The 19864-nt window shown below is 44.3% G+C and overlaps 1 protein-coding gene across 1 annotated transcript in view; it reads right to left on the bottom strand.

Moving 5' to 3' along the window:
• TRERF1 (transcriptional regulating factor 1) overlaps positions 1-19864 on the bottom strand; it is a 126225-nt gene that overhangs the window by 18552 nt on the left and 87809 nt on the right. The window contains exons 3-7 of the mRNA XM_054169183.1: positions 15000-15097; positions 4199-5833; positions 3556-3602; positions 2741-2882; positions 1571-1819 (exon numbers count right to left, since the gene is read on the bottom strand). Coding sequence (XP_054025158.1) covers positions 1571-1819; positions 2741-2882; positions 3556-3602; positions 4199-5566 — 1806 coding nt within the window. The 5' untranslated portion in view covers positions 5567-5833; positions 15000-15097. The remainder of the gene's footprint in view (positions 1-1570; positions 1820-2740; positions 2883-3555; positions 3603-4198; positions 5834-14999; positions 15098-19864) is intronic.

The raw sequence follows: 19864 nt of genomic DNA, 5'->3' as shown, positions 1-19864 counted from the left end.
CAGATCCTGATGGACCCTGACAGCAAACTCCAGCTCACCATCCCGTAGCCTTGATGAATACTTCGTTTCCCTCTGCTGTTTGAATTTACTCTGTTTCATGGGAGCCCTTCTGGACAGCTTGAAGCATAGTATAAATAAATGCAACACAGAACCAGGTCTTGGTATCAAAAGAAGAAGTCTCCAGTGGCACAATGTCTTTACACAGGGAAAAACAACTTTGATCTTTGAAAGTTTATAATGCTACTACTTCATACAAGAGATAGCAGTCAGAGAGGAAAGTGAGTTTAGTTTGCTTGGGCAATAACAAAGACTGCAAGCACAATTTTGAGTGAATGAAAGCACATTTAGCCAAACACTGGCAGATTTAATCACAGTCACTTCACATACGTTGCAGAAATACACAAGCCCAAGCCACCTACACTGATGTCTCTAGAGAAGATCTCCCACTCAGAGCTCAAGGATTCAGATAAGACTGTCCCTTTTCTCTCTACAAATAGAAAAGAGAATTTGTACTGCTGAGTTACAAGTTGCTATGTAAAACCTCAGTCTGAACTGAAGGGAGTAAAAATTCTGTATTTATTTAAATTAGTGTGCATGTCTGAGGGCAGGGTCAGGAGCAAGGTGATAAACACATGCACACCATCAGTCAGCCATGATGTTATAAGCTCTCTCCTTGTTTGGCCATCAGCCTCATGAGAAAGGGAAAAGAAAAATAAAATCACAAGAGCATGTCTTTGCATTGCACAGATAATACCACACAGTACTTATACTCCCCAGCAATCTTTTGTCATAGCATAGCCTGCAAGCATAGATTTGAAGGATCAAGCAGCATCTGTTCCTACACTGGAATATGAAATGAGCACTGCTTGCTCCAGGACTCTTCCAGGAAAACAATAAAGAGCATTTTCACATCTCATTCAAGTACTCATCAATTCCTTGTGCTGCCTGACAATTCCACTTTTATAAAGGAAATGAAAGCATTAAGCTTAGCTATTTTTCCTGTACAGAAATTCCTAGTGATTAACCCTTAGATCTGATGCATGCAGAGAGAAAGGGGAAAATTACTTCCCTGCAAAACTCTGAGTCCAGAAGCTTCATACAGGCTTAGAGCACACAATGTACAGTGCCCTATTTCAGGTGAAATGAGAAGCACATATATCTAACTTTAAAAAAACAGGAAGAAATGAACTGCTGAATTAAAACAGTAACAGAAAAACAAAGCAGTCTGCAAAGGAAAAAACAAACAAACAAACAAACAAACAAAACCCCACAAACCAAACCAGTAAAAAGATACTAAATCCCTTTGTTCTAGTGAGAGAAAGAATATCACATCCCAATTTCAAATTATTTGTGTTCAACTGTGGTCTTGATTTCCAAGCAAAGGGAAGATTAGTATTTTTAACTGACTGAAGAAGAAATGCTGTGATGCTACAGGCCTTTTTCAGTTCTCAGGCATCATTAAGATTCCAGACAATATTCTAGAACACAGACATTTTAGAAGGTAGCTGCACTATAAGCAAAGGGATTTAACAAGCATAGCACAGTTAGTGGCAAGAAATGCAGCACTCACAGAGGATGAGCAGGGGGTGGCCACTTTTGGACTGCATGGTGGAGAGTAAGTCATCTTCATGAGAACGGGCATCTCATCATCTGACACAGAGTTGGCAGGCTTGTCTTTGACTGTGGCAGTGCTGGCAGAGGGCTGTGTGCTGGGCTCAGGCGACAGAAGCTTTACAGGGACAGACACTGGCATGACGATGGGTGCGAGGCTATCCACCTCTTTAGGCAGCGGCTGCTGTGGTGGTTTCTCTCCTTCATCCTGCACAGACAATTAAAGGCTTTCAGCCTGAGTGAGGGAGGGCTACTTCCAGATTGATACACTACTCAAGGTATAGACTGTGGCTGAAAAGCAGTGGTCAGGGTTACAAAACACGCTACGGCGTTGCTTCTGGACCCTTGTGAGAAGGTGGGAGATTACTGCATGGGATTCAGCCTCAGTGATACGTAACCACATTGAGCATCTTCACAAGGTAACTTGCAGGAGGGGAGATAAACACATGCTCTTTCTATCACTATAAAGAGAATTCTCCATCACCCACCTGAAAACAAAGACACAGATGGTGTGACTATAGTAGCTCTTTGCTTTCTTGTGGCATACCCTGTTAGGGCAGAGTTTCTGAAACACCAGGACAGATAAAGACTGACTGGTAGGGGAAGTTATTTTTAAGCTGAACAATTCAAACCCACAATTTTGGTTTGCTATTTGTTGATACCTATAGAATTTAAACAGTTGGGAAGAAAGCTGTCAAGGATCCAAACAATCTCCCTCCTTCAATTAAAGCCTGGGAAGGCTTCCAATAAATAACCCTTAGTCATCCAAGTAGTCCAAATGAAAATAAGGAAGACTCGATGTTCCTGATATTTCTAATGTAATAAACAAATACGATGGGGGGAAACAAGTAGGTGCTCTTGCCATAACTTTGTAGGGTGTTTTTGTAACATGCAGAGAAACACAGAGGGACAAAGGTTGTTCTGCCCTCCACCACTGCCTCAAACTGTGCAGCAAGACTTCTAACCTACAAACCAGCAGAATTATGTGCATTTCTACTTACAAAGGGCATGACACAACAAAATAGTGCCGAGAAGAACAAGTTTTGACAGCAAAGCAAAGCACGGCAAAGCAAGCAAAGATACACATGGAAAGGAGAGAGCTAAATACTGAAGTAAAACAGACTGTTACCTGTTTGAAGTTAGGAGATGCTCTCACTCCTCCGTGTGACCTCATGTGACCATTGAGAGCAGGCAAACTCTTAAACTCTTTCAAGCATACTGAACACATTAGCCTGTTCTTCATATCAGGAAGTGTTTCTCTGTTCTGGCCACTATTTTTAAGTATTATTTTTTTTTTAGCACAGGAAAAAAGAAGAGACATTAGTTTGCCATGTTCCCTTTGTTGCAGAGGAAGCATATTAGAAAGTCAATAAAATTTTCTAGCTAGATGGTTATGAAGCCACAACTATGCAGAGTGAGTGCTGTGGAGTATGTGGGCAATAATCTAGATCAGCTGCTCCCAAGAGAGAAGGAAAGGTTTGAATAGGGCATGCTAGTCAAAAGGTAGCTCTCCGTACGAAGAAGTCTGAGACCAGACAAGGTCTGTCATGGCAGACATACACAAACTGCTGCCATTAATGAGGGGTCAGGACTTGGACAAAATGCCTCTACTTATGGTACACAAGTGTGCTAGGAGAGGTCTCAGCCCTTAAGAATTGAAACCTTGAAAGAAACCAGAAGATCCCTGCTGCCAAAGATGATAATCCAAACCTATCCCTTCTCTTTGAAACCCAACACTGAGAGCAAAGTCATTTTACTGCTGGGGGGAGACAGTCAAAAAAATCACACAGACTTAAATTCATGAAGCACAAAACTGAAGACATTTCTAGAAGAGCAACAACTATTACCTACCAAGAGTGTATTTCCCCCCCCCCTCAACTGCAGTACTCCTTTGCATTTCTCACACTGAAATGAAATAAATTCAAATAAATCTTTTCAAAATACCTTTGTTCTGGGGAGAGTGGCTGCAGTCTGCCATCTGACAGTGGTGCCTGCTTTCAAAGGAGAGGGGGAAAAGAGGGGGGGAAAAAAATCCCAACACTTTATAGGAAACATTAATGCATAAATGAAGGTACTCACATCATTGCATTTTGCACATGATTTTACTAATATTAAAAGCCTCTGAGCCTTTATATCTCTACCAAATCAGTGCCTCTGTGAACATGACTAGTGCAAGCTTTCTTACAACCACTTGCTCCTTGAAGCCTTTGCTCTGACCCAGAAGCATTACTTCTGGAAACAGAGAGTTGCTGAATCTACCCCTCAGGGGTAAGAAATTAGCTAAAGCACTTTTGTTGTACCTAACTGGGTCCTTCCTCCCCCAAAATCCGAGGCAGAACTTTCCACAGCCTCTCAGGAGGGAAGCAGCAGCCCTGCAGCAGCAGTAGCTCTGTGCTGCCACCAGCCTGGCCTGCAGCCAGCCCAGCAATATAAACAGGAGAAGTCTGTTAATGCAGTTCCCCAAAACATCCGAGCGATGCCTACCGCTCGCATCATAAGCTTCCAACCCCCACTGCAAGCTTCTCATTTCCACCTCTTGCTGCCCTTCCACAAAACAAGTTAGGCTGACCACAGAAATATTACCTACCTGAGGCCACATGGTGCTGGGAGAGTCTTGCTGAGAGCTTTTATTGTTCAAATGAACTCCTGAGGGTGGCAAAGGAGTTCGATGAGGGACAGCATTACCCACAGAATTAAGCTCTTGCAGCGTGGCATCCTCTGTGGTCTCTGCTGGACTGAGACCAACGTGGGAGTTCAGAGGCGGCACTCTGCTCTCACTTGGATATTGCTTCTGCTGATCTTGCTGCTGCTGCAGTAAACTCTGTGGGTACAAGTGCCTGTACTGTTCATGGGGATCTTGGTAGCAATACTGAGGCACTGCTCCCAACTGGATAAGCTGCACAGGATGACTTGTATCCTGAGAGTACTGGTGTGGCTCATGCATAGCCTTTGGGTCAGGTTCCCTGTGATACGGAGGAAGCGGCAATTGCATCTGTTGCTGCTGCTGCTGTAACTGCTGCATGACAGGCTGGGCTGGGTAATACTGAGCTATTGGCACTGGACACTGCTGCTGCTGCCGAGTTGGCTGCTGCTGGATCTCCTGTAGTGAGAGCCGCTGATGTCCCTGCTGTGGCTGAGCATAGTACTGAGTCTGCTGCAAGTGCTGCATCTGCTGCGGTAAGAGCTGCGGGGACTGCATCTGTTGAGCGTGCGTCTGCCTCTGCTGAAAGGCAGAATGCATCTGCATCTGCGAGAGATGCTGCTGGTAGTCGTAGTACAACTGTTGGTGCTGCATGACTTGCATTTGTTGCTTTTGCTGCATACTTGCAAAATTCTGGTGTCCCTGCTGCGGCAGTGGTTGGTATCTTTGTACGCTGGAAGTCACAGGTTGTTGCTCCACCGCTGGCTTCTGGGACAGCAGCTGCCTGAGTGCACTGTCGCTGGAATTATCCACCATTGAAGATTCAGTGTGCAAAACCTGAGCCATGTTGTTGACTTGAATTCTCAGATTTTGGTTAGCAAATACTTGTGTAAAGGAATCCAATTTATGCAGGACCCCACTGGTAATTTTTTGTGATCGACTTTCGCCGGGTTGAGAGTAAGAATATTGGTATCCATCATGAGACTCCCCTGGCCCGAGGGGGCTCCACATTGCGCCTTGGCTATTCAAATTGTTCCTCACTGGGATGTGGTTTCCTGAGCCAGAATGTGTCCAACTGGTTTGTCTAGATGTGTCCATTGACCCAAGACTTTTTGAACCTACAGGCAAAGCTATACTGTCTCTTGAATCTTGGGGAAACTGAGGGGAGAGAGGAGATGTCTGAGGAGCATCCATAACAGATGTCCCATAGCTGTGATTTAGAATTGGAAGGGAGTTCATTTGGTGGTGTTGGTAGTACAAGTTCTCATTGCTGTTGGCAGTATGGTTAGTTTTATACAATTGCTGGTCCCCCATTTTTGGTCACTTCTGTTCCAAACTTACAGGCACACGAACCATTGAAATCTTTATGAACCCTGAGATAGCTGAGTGAGGGGAAGGGAGGGGAGGGGGAAAGAAGCTAGAATTACTTAAAAGTCAGCATGTCCATGTGCATCACAAGGACTAATATTTCATCCAGTCTGTCAGTAATTCCAACCTCAGACTTGACACTGCTTCACATCTTCAATAAATGGACCACAGCACAAGTCCTGCACTAATCAATAGGTTCTGCATACCAGGCACCTGCAGAGTAAGAGGAAGGCAAGGTAAGTACTGTCATTGTTACTGCCTCAAAGGAAACCGTAAAATCTCCTACCTTAAAATACATAATTAGATGCAAAACTCTAGCAGCTGGGCTACTTCTGAGCAGTCACATCACTCCATCTCATTCCATTATCCTGCCTCTTCTCTAGTGCTCTGATAAAAATAATTTTGCCAAAGCAATAAAGTTTTACTCTTCAAAACTGTTTGGTTTGTTTTTCCTACAGTATATGAATATGCAAGAGGCTTCAGCTGGCCACATACTGCTCTCTCATGATTAGTTTTAGCCAGACAGCTGACTATCTAGCCAAGTCACCTTCCCAGTGGAACAGCCTTCCTGTCAAAAGCCACATGACCACATTACAACACAAAATAAAGTCCTGCAGACACAACATGTGCCTCCATGATGGCCTGACAAGGGAGGCGAAAGAAAACCATGGCTTTCAGCCACGCTGACCACACTCAGATATCACCATCTAAAAGGGCATACGAGAAGTTAACTGCCTTCTGGGATTTGCACAGAGCCTACCACAGTTTCCTCTAACTTCCAGAGTATCTACAGGAGGTGTCCACTGGTGATATGAAAATAGAATGTCACTGAAGAATAAGATGCAACACTAACACTCATTGCTGTGAAAAATGAAGAAAGGGAAAGCCATGAGCGCAGATAACCAACTGCATCTATGCCTGTAAATGTTTGCTACGTCTGCGTGGAATCTGATCAACACTAAGGCCAAACCAGTCCATGGAAATCTTTTCTGATCACTCACATTACACTGAGAGCACTGAATTCCAACGTCTGTTCTACCTCCTTACCTTTCCTTCCTTGCTTGGTATTATTTTAACAGACTAACTTATACCAAATGCAACCTATGAGCACTTTTACTTCATAAAATTGAATCCAAAGCAACACTTGACATATGTCTCCACTGTTTTTGACTAATAAACCAAAATGCATTGGCACACAGTATGAAGCAATCCCTTTGTCCATGACCACATGTGCACAGAGCTACAATATGCCTATGCACCTATAAATACATTTTAATGCAAAAGTTGATGCTGAACTTCAATGAGAGTATGGAAAGAATAGACCACAACCTTAACTCTGCCTCCTTCACATCTGCCTTTCTAAATCACAGAATCATAGAATCAGCTAGGTTGGAAAAGACCTCAAAGATCATCAAGTCCAACCTCTCACCCAACACCTCATGACTACTAGACCATGGCACCAAGGACCACATCCAATCCCCTTTTGAACACCTCCAGGGATGGTGACTCCACCACCTCCCTGGGCAGCACATTCCAATGGCTAGTAACTCTCGCTGGGAAGAACTTTCTCCTCACCTCCAGCCTAAACTTCCCCTGGTGCAGCTTGAGACTGTGTCCTCTTGCTCTGGTGCTGCTTGCCTGGGAGAAGAGTCCAACCCCCTCCTGGCTACAACCTCCCTTCAGGGAGTTGTAGACAGCAAGAAGGTCTCCCCTGAGCCTCCTCTTCTCCAGGCTAAACAACCCCAGCTCCCTTGGCTTCTCCTCACAGGGCTGTGCTCAAGGCCTCTCCCCAGCCTGGTTGCCCTTCTCTGGACACATTCAAGTGTCTCAATGTCCTTCTTAAACTGAGAGGTCCAGAACTGCAGAAATGCAATGCCTTCCACCAAACACTGCAACACATTCATGTCCTTACTTTTTCAGACTCAGGAGAATCCTTGATCTAGATGGATAAATGTGAAATCACCGATGGAGAAAATTTTAACCATTGCCAGATGCATATTAAGGAGGTCTGCAGTAGCAAAGGCAAATCAGGGTAACACAGAGCTGCAGGCAGAAGAAAAAAATCCCCAAACTTCTCTGTTCTAGCATAATGTATGAGAGAAAAACCACAGCTCCCAATGAAGAGGGCTTTCAGTGCTTACACAATTTGTGTAAAGCATCTGCAGCCATTAGCATGTAACATTTGCACATGACAAATAACAGCTGAGCATAACTGCAAGTTTATTTCCAGAAACATGCATTGCTTCCTAGTTTCTCAGAATACACCCCCTTCCAGATGTTTATGGATGCACAATTAAAAGAAGACAGGAGTCAACAATGAATGGTCAAGCTGCCAACACAATTTTTCAGCTACAACCCTACTTTAAAGACTTCCTATTAAAAATTATGGAGGGAAACTAAACAAAGGGACATAAAAATAAATAGCTCGTGGCATTTCACGCTGAAAGGCTATCAACTTTTGGAGGAAGAGGGATCCTGCACATATGGAATGTGTAGGAATATGCATCTTCTCTTACACCTGCCAAATTAAGAAAGCTCAGCTGAGAGGCTCTGAACATCTTCCCATGAAAACAGGGCACTATTAGTTCTGTCAATACACTTTTTGTATAGGAAGTCCAGTTTGGGGCTCCACAGTTCAAGAGAGACAGGGATGTGCTGGAGAGAGTCTAGCGGAGAGCTACAAGGATGACTGAACATCTCCCAGAGAGAACTGGGTCTGTTTAGTCTTGAGAAGGCTGAGGGGGGATTTTACTGATGTCTACACATATCTGAGGGGTGGGTGCCAAGATGAAGGTGCCAGTGGTGGTGCCCAGTGACAGGACAAGGAACAACGGCTACAAGCCAGAACACAGGAGGTTCCACCTCAACATGAGGACACCCTTCTTTACAGTGAGGGTGATGCAGCACTGGGGCAGGCTGCCCAGAGTGGTTGTGGAGCCTCCTTCTCTGGGTACTTTCAAAACCTGTCTGGATGTGTTTCCTGTGTGGCCTGCCCTAGCTGATTCTGCTTTTGTGGGGGGGTTGGACTTGATTATGTCTGGAGGTCCTTTCCAGCCCCTAACATTCTGTGATAATAAAGGCTGAAGTATGTCCCATTTCACCTACCAACAACAAGTTCCTTGGCTCTGGCTCTTCTTTTTAAAGTTTGATCTGAGAAGTATTAGTCAAGTAACAGGAAATGATAGTTATACAAACCAGTGAGCAAGAATAAGTCCTCCAGGAGAATTAAAAGACTGCAAGAATTTTAGGAGTAAGGACTGAAGGTACCCAACAACACGGTTTTGGTATGAAACCACATCACAATGCCAGCCAGGACCCTTCCCACAATCAGAAGCACCATGTGGCAGATGTTACTGCCTGTATCAGCAGTCACATCTAGTTTTGTGGTCACTGGAAGAAATGTCAGCTGTTGGGGATGTTCCAAATTCTCCTTATTGTAGCTTTTCACCTGGTGGACTCCAGTTCTCAGGGTACTGGAAAGCAGTCAACAAGGTTTTTATATCTGAGGCATCAGCAGAAACCTTTCCCTTCCTCTCTTTCAGAAGGGAGGAAAATCAGGTTATAGACTCATGTACTCAAGACTCCAGCAACTCCAGCATCCTCAAATCACCTCCAGTTTGGGAACTGGGACACAACGCTGTCTTTAGGTGGATTACAGATTTATCATCACCTATACACAGAAACATTTGTAAAACTCTGAAAAATCATAATGGTATATTGATTGCATCAAAATACCAATCCAGTCCAAAAAGCACTAGAGACTTCAGTCTCTATGAGAATGCCATTGTTGTCAAATGCCCATCCCCTCCCCCCCCAAAAAAAGAAAGAAGAAAGATGAAAACATTCCTTTCAAAAGCATCACTGGTCTGGAAGGAGCTAAGTGCAGATGTTTCAAAGGCACTGTTGTTCTACTTCTAGGTAACACAAGGGAAAAACCAAAAACAAACAGATAGGCACATTAATAAAAGCATAATCAGTAATAAACCATTCCCTTAGACACCACATTTATTTATTTATTCATTTATTTACTTATTCATTTATTTATTCATTTATTTATTCATTTTAGTACTTGAGCAGGCTTAAATTCAAAGGCTTGATGCTGTATACACTGAGCATTTGCTGTCAGCTTTAACAAAATGCCTGCATTTCATGTTGGTGAAAATTGAACAGTATTTCAGTGCTGTACACAACATCATTAAGGTGTTAGGGGCACCAAAGTTAGTCTCTGGCCAACTGAGAAGCCACCAGCAGCATGCTGAATGATTCCTATTTCTTTCAATTAGAGGAAGAAAAGGGTGCTTTTTCTCCCTTTTGTTTAGTATTCCCTGAACACCCATCCTTGCAACTTATCACAACAGCCACTATCTACTAATGGTTAAATGAAACAACTGAAAGCAGCAGGAGTTTTAAAGCAACACGGTTCTGCAATTGTGTTTCTTCTCTTACCAACAGCCATTTATGCTGCTTAACCTCTTACATCTCTGACATTGCAGATACATCCCAATCACTCAATTGTTACAAAGAAACGTGAGAACAAATGCAAAAGGACAGAAACCTTTCTGCCGACTGCCCAGAAACGCCCTACTTAAGTTTATGGATGGAATCTGGACTCAAACTAATGGAAGTTCAATTGATTTCAACAGAGACAAGGTTTTGCTCCAGCTCTTTCTTCAGCATTTCAGCATGGTCCCCTGCAACTGGCACAGCATCTGCCAGACTGAAAACTAGGGACATGCCAAGCTGGCTCTAATGCCTTTACACACTCCTGTCTCCATCTTCAAACACAAGGCACTGTAAGGCAATACAAGTAGCAATCTCTTCTGGAAGCATGCCATAATTTAACTCTGGTAAACATGAAATGCAAGAGTATTCCAAGGCTGTTGTTCTTCAGTGAAGGTGATCTGGTTTTCCTCCTTCATAAACTGTATCGCTGGGGAGTCAGAAGAACTTAGAGGACAGACAGTGAAATATGATATGCTAGTTAGAACATAAAAAACCCTCACTACTACCTCCACTACATACCATAAATGCTGAAACCTGCAGAAGGTTTCCACTCTAGTAAACAACAGATTAAGCCACAGACACATTATCAAATTGCCTGAATTCACCTGAATTTCAGTGCAAGACATCCACTACAGCTAAGTTGGTGGGTGAAAGTTGAGATGGGATTGGGCTGCAAAACACGGACTAGATGGCAGCCAGTACCAGTTTCAGAAAAGAGTTAAGAAGAAGGATGATAAAAGGCTGTAGAAAAGCAGATGCTGAAGGAAGCGGACTCATTAAAAGGCCACAAAGCATTGATTTAAGCCACTTCAGTAGTTGCATGGCTGTCTCAAAAGGGAATTGGATCCTACAGTTTGTCCAACTTACTTCAAGGTTTTCAGCTGTCACTTTAAGTTGAAATCTGCATGCTTTTATAGATTACTAGCTAGCCTGAAAAAAAGAAAGATTGGATAAGATGGCAGATGCAAAAAATCCCTCCATGTTCAACCAGCTTCTGCAAGAAAGAGCACCTGCATCTACAAGGAACAGAATTAGCACATGCTCATCAGCTAGGGCACCATCCCTCCTCATTTCCCTCCCTCTGCAATGGCAGTTATCAGTTCAAGCAAGTTTAGCAACCATTCTTAGCAGTCTAAACCATTTTTTTCATAAGCTCATGGTGTGCCTGCCTATAGAAATGTGTCATGACTATGTGTTCTCCCAATACTGCAGCTATGTTTTAATCATGCCTTGCCCCACGCCTAAGAACCCACTGATGAGAAGAGTGGCTTTACAAACCAAGGGAGTGCTACCTAAGAATGGACACAACTGCATTATTCAAAGCCAGCTCTCAAAGAAGCTGGCACTACAGCCACATCTTCAGACGTGATGACTGCAGTACCACTGGGTTACTGAACAACAGAGAACTGGGGGAGGAAACGTGGCATGTTTCAGAGACCCTTGTGCTTTCGCAGGCCTTTTAGATAACAGGTTTGCCTCCATAAGCTTCATGCAGCCACAGTTCAAGCCCCAGCTCCAGTTTGCTGTTAGCTTGGGGTTTTTTGGTTGGTTGGTTTTGGTTGTTGGTTTTGTTGGGTTTTATTTGTTTGTTTTGTTTTGCTTTCCTGGGAGCACAGGAAATAAGTATGAGGAAAAAATGCCAGCACAGTCCTGAATCAGAGTAACTTCTAATACCAAGCAAGGTGGTTGGATGAACTAGCAGAAAGAAAAGCAGAGAGAAAAGTAAGAAGATAACTCAGCAACAGACTTTTTTTTAAAAGAAAAAGTCTGTAGAAGCCCTGAGGACATGTAACATAGCAATAACAAGAGGCAGAGACTGAAAACAAGGGTCACAAGGCATCAGGATCACGGCTTTCTAGTTAGAACAAACACCAAAATAGCAGTGGGGATTTCAAGGACCAACAATAACTTTGTATAGCTATCTCAAGGACAAATGCTTATAGGACTGAAAGCCTTTTCAATCCCAATTCTGGATACAACTGCTCCTATGCCTTCTACTGGACTTCAGTTTGGGCTTTCTTTGAATGGCAGGGATCTCAAATCTGCACCCATATTTGTACACAACCCCCCAGGGCCGGCACTGTTAGGTAAACTCAACAACATCAAAAGCCCACTTCAGTATATGAGAACATAAGCAAATGAAATAACTGCACAAGTGAAAAGTGGATGGAAAGGAAGCAAAATATTTAGTACACTGGTTATGTAGCAAGCATACCAAGAAAGCCATATGCTCTTAAAACTGAAGGGGAAAACCAGATCAGCTGCTTTTCAACTGCTGGTAATTCTTCAACAGTTGTACAAATCCTTCAAAAATTATCATTGCCTTTGCAGCTGAGCTCCTTCTGCAGTGCAGTTGGAAAGGCTGCTGAGTCTCATGCGGCTGCTCATTTAAGCTGTTCCCATTTCCACTCTTAAGAGAGACCAGAATGTCCTAATTCAGTTTAATAAAGAACACATTGGACGTGGGGGAGGGGAGAGCAGCAACGGCCCTGGGAGGGGAACAGAGTCATTTCACTACTTATGGGAAGTTTAGAAAATGAAAAAGGCAACGAGAAACAAGAGCAAAATCAACAGTTGATTGTGTCAGGAAAGTCTCTAGAACAGGAGGAGGAGAAAGGAAGACAAACAAGCAGAAACATTTTTCCTCTCCTTTTGACTTAAGCAGAAAACACATTCCGAGGCATTGATAATCTAATGAAAACTTTTCCCCAGAACTAACAGAATCCTGGTTACTCAGGAAGAGGAGGCTGATTTCTAAATAAAGCCATTAACTCAATTTAGTTTAAGGGAGATACAGTTCCATGAGTCCCAAAGAAACAAAGAAGGCTGCTTCCACAAATCTGATTATCTTTGCCATCAGTAAATTGGCGTCACAGCTTTGAGGCACTTTGGAGGGTTCAGAGAACTGCAACTGAAGCAGGTATCACATTACTTCATAAGAATGGCAAACACAAAATGATGTGACCTCCTTGCAATCCTGATGAGAAATAAAATACAAACCTTGACTAGGACCAGAGGGGTGCTTGAATTGAGAACTCCATGGCTAAGTGACTAAGATGTGTCCAGAAGACAGCATTAAGTAAAGGTGCTGATTTTTCTAATATTCACCAATATGTTGCTGCATATTTGAGCAAGGCTGATGCTGAACAGCTCTTCAGCATCTCTTCTTCTCTCTACTGACTGTAATATCTTCTGCTGAGTCCTACCATCAAGGGCAGGGCCCTCAAATGCTTAAATAAACATGAAACCAAGCTTGTCCCATTATCAAAACTGTCCTCAATTTCACATGTTAGTCTACCTTTATTACTGAACTAAGTGACTTGGTTTTTCCCAGCAGTATTCCAGTTCTGCATGCATGACAAGACCCTGGTTCTCAGGACAGAGAACTGGTCCACTTAGCTATCATATGTGACTATGTTACAACCTCTGATCACTGCTATGAGAAGCAGTGGAGCCTGCAGAAGAGGAGGCTCAGGGGAGACCTTCTTGCTCTCTACAACTACCTCAAAGGGGGCTGCAGAAAGGTGGGGGTTGGTCTCTTCTCCCAGGCAACCAGCACCAGAACAAGAGGACACAGTCTCAAGATGTGCCAGGGGAAGTTTAGGCTGGAGGTGAGGAGAAAGTTCTTCCCAGAAAGAGAGACTGGCCATTGGAATGTGCTGCCCAGGGAGGTGGTGGAGTCACCATCCCTGGAGGTGTTCAAAAAAGGATTGGGCATGGCACTTGGAGCCATAGTTCAGTTAGTCATGAAGTGATGGGTGCGAGGTTGGACTTGATGATCTCTGAGGTCTTTTCCAACCTTATTGATTCTATGATTCTATTGATTTGGGGGAGGAGAGGAAATTCATATGCCTTTCCACCCAAACATAAACCCATAGGCTGTAATTGTGATCACAGTCATGATAAACACACTATTTTAGCACAAGGTGAAGCATCTTTGCAGCACTGAACGAGTTACTTCCTGACCTCTACGGTGTTTATGCTCTAAAGCTTGTAACGCTACTGCCGCAACGCAGTCACAGAACATATGCTGGGGTTTGTAAAAACAGCCAAGAAGGAAACATCCTGAGACAGATAAACAACTGAAAAACAAAACAAAACAAACCAGGCAGAAGCGATGGAGTATGTGGAAAGCAGCATATGGCTTAGCTGCACGCTCCCTACTGAAGGCTTATTTTGAGCTCAGTGTCTCCCCAAAAGGAGACTCTTTTCAAGCAATACAGTTGCAAAGTCTCCTGTAGAGTCAATCCTTCTAAAATACACCATGTCAACAAGGGGACACAGTCTCAAGCTGCACCAGGGGAGGTTTAGACTCGAGGTGCAGAGAAAGTTCTTCACTGAGCGAGTCGCTCGTCATTGGAATGTGCTGCCCAGGGAGGTGGTGGAGTCACCATCCCTGGAGGTGTTCAAGAGGGGATTGGATGTGGCACTTGGTGCCATGGTCTAGTCATGAGGTCTGTGGAGACAGGTTGGACTCGATGATCCTCAAGGTCTCTTCCAACCTTAGTGATATTGTGATACTGTGATGTCAGTACCTAGCAGTGGAGTCAAAGAAAATCCAATGGCTATGCTGAAGTGACTACCTAGGGTGCTAGGTTTTTGTTTGTTTTAAATTAAGACAGTGTACATTTTGCTTGCATGAAAGACATAGCCAAGGTAGTTGTGCAAAAACTGTTGAATGTGTCATACATGCTGTGGTACATAAAATAATGTTTTACAAGACACAAAGCCAACACACAACTAGCCACTCTTGAGAAGCCTGTCAAGGAAACCAGAGAGACTCAGAAGTCCCAGTCTGGGACACAGTCCAAAAGCACTGTGCTTGGTTAAACAGGCCAGCCCCGTGGAAGGTGAACACATGATGCTGCAGCATTACCTGATTTTTGAAGATCTGGGAGATTCCTGTTTCTTGCTGTGCTGTCCTTGCCATAACATTTCATGCTGCTTTCATTCTGTGATCTCAAAGGGACGTATCTAAACATCAAGGACAAGAACAGAAGTTAGTTTTCTCCCCACATGTGATTATCATATAAAATACCACAATCAAATACCAACTTCTATTCAGTATAGTACCTCCATACTACTCTGTTCAAGTCACTATTGCAAAGGACATTCATGAGCACTGTAACTCCCCTAAAGACCGAGCAAGAACCTCTTTCCCATATGAACAGTGAGACTGCTGCACTATCAAATCTCTGGGATTGATACATCCAATGTCCTTCAAATCACAGACTGAAACATGAGTAAATTACTCTTTTCTTTTTACTCAGCTCTGGCACCTACTGCAAAATGAGGAATGGGTTACGTTGATGCAGTAAATGAAACAAGATTTGTGCTTCTACTGCAGAGACTGTAAAGCCTTCACAGCACCTGACACTGCTTTGACAGAACTCAAAGGACCGGCTAGATGCTTTCATGGATTTTGCCAGCCCAGAGCTTACAGTCTGCGTGACAAGTGTCACACAAACAAGAGAAGATACAGCAATCAGGAAGGGAGGGATTAATGAAAGTCAAAGGTGCAGGAGATACAATCATGTTGTCACCCAATGCAGAAGAGATATCTAGATGAGGCATCTTGAATTTTTCAAATGAAAACAACACATTTGTTTTTGTAGGTGCTGCTGCCTAGATGTCTTAGGAAGGACCTGAACACCCAAGAGGTTTAAGAGAGCTGGCAGATATTGTTGCAAGGCCACTATCCATAAACTTTGAGAAGTCATGGAGACAGGGGCACACCCCAGAGGACTGGAAGAAGGCTAACATCACTCCCATCTACTAGAAGGGTTAAAAGCAGACCCAGGAAATTATAGGCCAAACAAAACTTTAGTTCTTGGGAAAGTCACAGAATGAATCCTCCTGCTACCACAAGTCAAATGAAGCACACGACTAGGAAAAGCCAACTTGGATTCACCAAGGGCAAATTGTGCTGACAATCCTGATCACCTTCTATGACAAAGTAACATGCTTGGCTGATACAGGGTGAACAGTGGACACTGATGGCCTGAATCTCCCCAAGGCTTCTGACAGTTTTCCACAGCCTCCTCCTAGAGAAAATGATGGCTTATGGTCTAGACAAGTGGTCTGTGTACTGGGTGGGGAACTGGCTGACAGGCTGCACCCAGAGGGTGGTAGTAAATAGCTCCTCTTCAAACTGTCAGTCTGTCACAAGAGGGGTCTCCCAACTTCCTTACTGGGCTTGTCTTTGCAAATGACCAGGATGACAGGGTCAAGTTCCCCCATGATACAAACCGGCTGGTGAAGTGGCTGCTTTGGAAAGGAGAGACCCCACAGGAAGATCTGAATAGATTGGTGTTGCAGTTTGAGCTGGGTGCCCCCCTGGTGTGTTCACTTCCTGTGTCCAGAAGTCCAGCCCAGAGGGATGGACACAGGAAATAGTGTATTTCCTACCATAATTCTTTGCACCACTATAAGATCCAGTGCGGAGTCTAGCACGCTCTCTTTTCTTCCTCCTCCGCCAGCCGGTAACTGGGGGAGATGTCTCCTGGCTTTGGGCCTGGCAAGGCCCAAGGCCACGGGGGGATGGGCAGTCTCAGCCCTGGCCAGCTGAGACTAGCCCAGCAGAGGGAGGGGGAAGAAGGAGCCCTGAGGGTCTCGGGTGTACCCTCAGGTGGGAATGGGATGCCTCTGGGTTTGCTTTGGGATCTTCCTTTGTCACTGCGCTTTGGGTTCTCTGTAACATTCACTGCTTTCTATTTAAACTTTCATCACTTTTGCAATCCGTTTGTCTGAGTGTTTTATTCCTGCCCGTGGTGGGGAGAGAGGGGGCTGCCTCAACCCAGCACATTCTTGGTAGCAGAGGATGGTTGTTGTGGGGAGGGGGTCTCCCTCTAAACCCACCACAATTGGAAAAGTGGGCTAACAAGAACCCCATGGAATTCAACAAAGGCAAAGGTAAGGCCCTGCACCTGGCAAAGCATAATCCAGGAGCACAGCTCGGGCTGGGATTCACGCAGCTGGGAAGCAGCTCTGTGGTGGAGAGCCGGGGGTCCTATCAGACAGCAAGCTCAATACGAGCCAGCACTGTGCTGCTGCAGCAGAGAATGCCACCAGGATGATGGGTTGCATCAACAAGGGCATCAGCTGCAGAGATAAAGTCATTATCCAACTCCACTCAGTACTGGTCAGGCCACACCCAGAATCCTGCATTCAGTTTTGGTTCCCACTATGCAGAACAGATGTGGACATGATGCAGAGGGTCCAGAAAAGGGCCAGCATGATGATCCAAGGATTGGGAAGCTGCCACATGGGGAAAGGTTGCAAGAACTAGGTATATTAAGCCTTCAGAAAAGATGGCTTAGGAAAGACCTTATCACCATGTTCTAGTATTTAAAGGGTGGCTGCAAAGAAGATGGAGAATTCCTTTTTACAAGGACTCACATGGAAAAGCTGATGGGCAATGGGTACAAGTTACTCCTAGGAAGATTCCGACTGGACATAGAAGCAGTGGATTCCCCAGCACTGGAGGATTTTAAGGCCAGGCTGGATGTGGCTCTGAGCAGCCTGATCTAGTTTGAGGTGTCCCTGCCCATGGCAGGGGGGTTGGAACTGTAAAAGCATAGATGATCCTTGAGGTCCCTTCCAACCCTAACAATCCTGTGATTCTGTGCTGGGCAGGCTTGCCTAGACCATACTTCTGCCAAGAGAGGTTGGATCAGATGATCCTTGAGGTCTCTTCAGACCTGGTATTCTATTATTCTGTGGAACAAGCTTGGAAGCTTAGGGTGCAACTCACAGCTCTGATGTCAGTGGGAATCTCTCCAGCCAAATAAAGCCCAGCCAGGTTTTGGAAAGTCATGCCACACTTAAGAAGAAGCTGTATAAAGAACTGCCTGTGGGAGGACACAGACAACATCAGTGACCTCAGCCAGCATTTTCCACCTCACCTTCATGTTACAGTCACTTGTTTAAACAATTCTTTAAAAACCTCCTCTGATGACAGATCCCAAGCACTGTGACACTACTACATACAGCAAGAAGCTGCCTCTCCATGTCCAGCAGTTCCTTGCACAGAGTGCTTTCCCTTAGCCCACCAGCAAGGTGGGGGAGATAAAGCCAAGCAAATCCCTTGCCCTGCCCACTGTCAATTTCTGCTTCCCCCTTCGGTTTCCCCCAAGCCCAAAAGAAACAGTTCCATAGCACAATACAGACAGCAATCCACTCCATCAAAACACATACCATAGGAGAAGGCAGAGCTCCTTACAAAGCCTAGCCTGCCCAAAATACCTTTCTTTGACTCAGTGAGGGTAAATGCTGGTAGCATCACACACAGATATGGATTTTCTTGGATCTAAGTGAGCTTTTGCTTACAATATGGTGTGAATAATTAAAACATATGTGTCCAAGTCTTGCTGTGTGTGCTGAAATACAAACTATTCACTATCTGCTTGAACCCTACTTGCTGAAGGTTTTTCTCAGCCATGAATCTGCCTTGTCAATGAAACAAGGTTTTAATAAACCCACATGTATTTAATGCTCTGTCTGGGGTTTATACTGGTATTTAACTCCTTTAGCTCTCTAACAGGATCATTGAATCTTCTGGATGACTGACAGGTGTACACCATCACTTGGTGTTTGTAACAGGAAACACTCAGAGACACAGGGAAAACCTGGGGTTAGTATACATAGAATACATAGAATACATAGAATAAACCAGGTTGGAAGAGACCTTCAAGATCATCGCATCCAACTCATCAACCAATCCAACACCGCCCAAACAACTAACCCACGGCACCAAGCACCCCATCAAGTCTTCTCCTGAAAACCTCCAGTATCAGTGGAGCCAAAAGAGAAAATATGTTGGGTTTTTTTAACCTGGTTTAACACAGCTTCTTAGAACTTACCAGGATGTTTAAATTTCATTTTGAAAAGTAACTGCTTTATCACAAGCAATCAGCACTCACAGAAGAGAATTTTGCCGTGTTTCATTTACCCACCTGTTCTGGAACAAAGACAACTACTATTAAACTTAAAATGCCAAGGTATTCTGCAGGCAAATCATCCCTGGCAGCTTCCTACAGAGACCAGGCCAATGGATACTGGGAAAAGCAACAACAGGAAAGCCCAGGAAAACCCTTTCCTGTTTTCATTATATGTTTTGGCTGCTTTTCCTACTGCACCACCTTCACCATCCAGCTGCTACATGACCCACCCACAGTTGTATGTAAATTAATGGATACATGCAAAGCTCTCAGAGGTATCACATGAAAGTATAAAACTCGGGGCATTTTAGAGCCAGGATATGTTCCTCTGCAACCTACACTAGATTATATGGTCCTACTCTGGCAGGGGGGGTTGGACTTGGAAGATCTCAGGGTTTGTTTTGCCCTCTCAGGGTTTGTTTTGCCCTCTATCCTAAAATATAAACAATCCATGTTAAAGTGGAATTGTGTGTCATGTGCCAATTGAATAGGTATATAGTAAAGCAGAACTGCCTTTTATTTGAGTTTCTCTGTAGTTTACATTTAATGCTCATTAATAGCCATTTCATGCCTGTTACTTGCTGGGGTTGGAGTGGCTGGAGGGCAGCCAGGCAGAAAGGGACCTGGGGGTACTGGTTGACAGTAGGCTGAATTTGAGCCAGCAGTGTGCCCAGGGGGCCAAGAGGGCAAATGGCATCCTGGCCTGCATCAGGAATAGTGTGGCCAGCAGGAGCAGGGAGGTCATTCTGCCCCTGTACTCTGCACTGGTTAGGCCACACCTTGAGTCCTGTGTCCAGTTCTG

This window comes from Dryobates pubescens, chromosome 2 (genome assembly GCF_014839835.1).
Source record: "Dryobates pubescens isolate bDryPub1 chromosome 2, bDryPub1.pri, whole genome shotgun sequence".
NCBI lineage: Eukaryota > Metazoa > Chordata > Aves > Piciformes > Picidae > Dryobates > Dryobates pubescens.
Note: the sequence above shows the minus strand (reverse complement) of the source record. Positions and strands in the feature narration are given on the sequence as shown.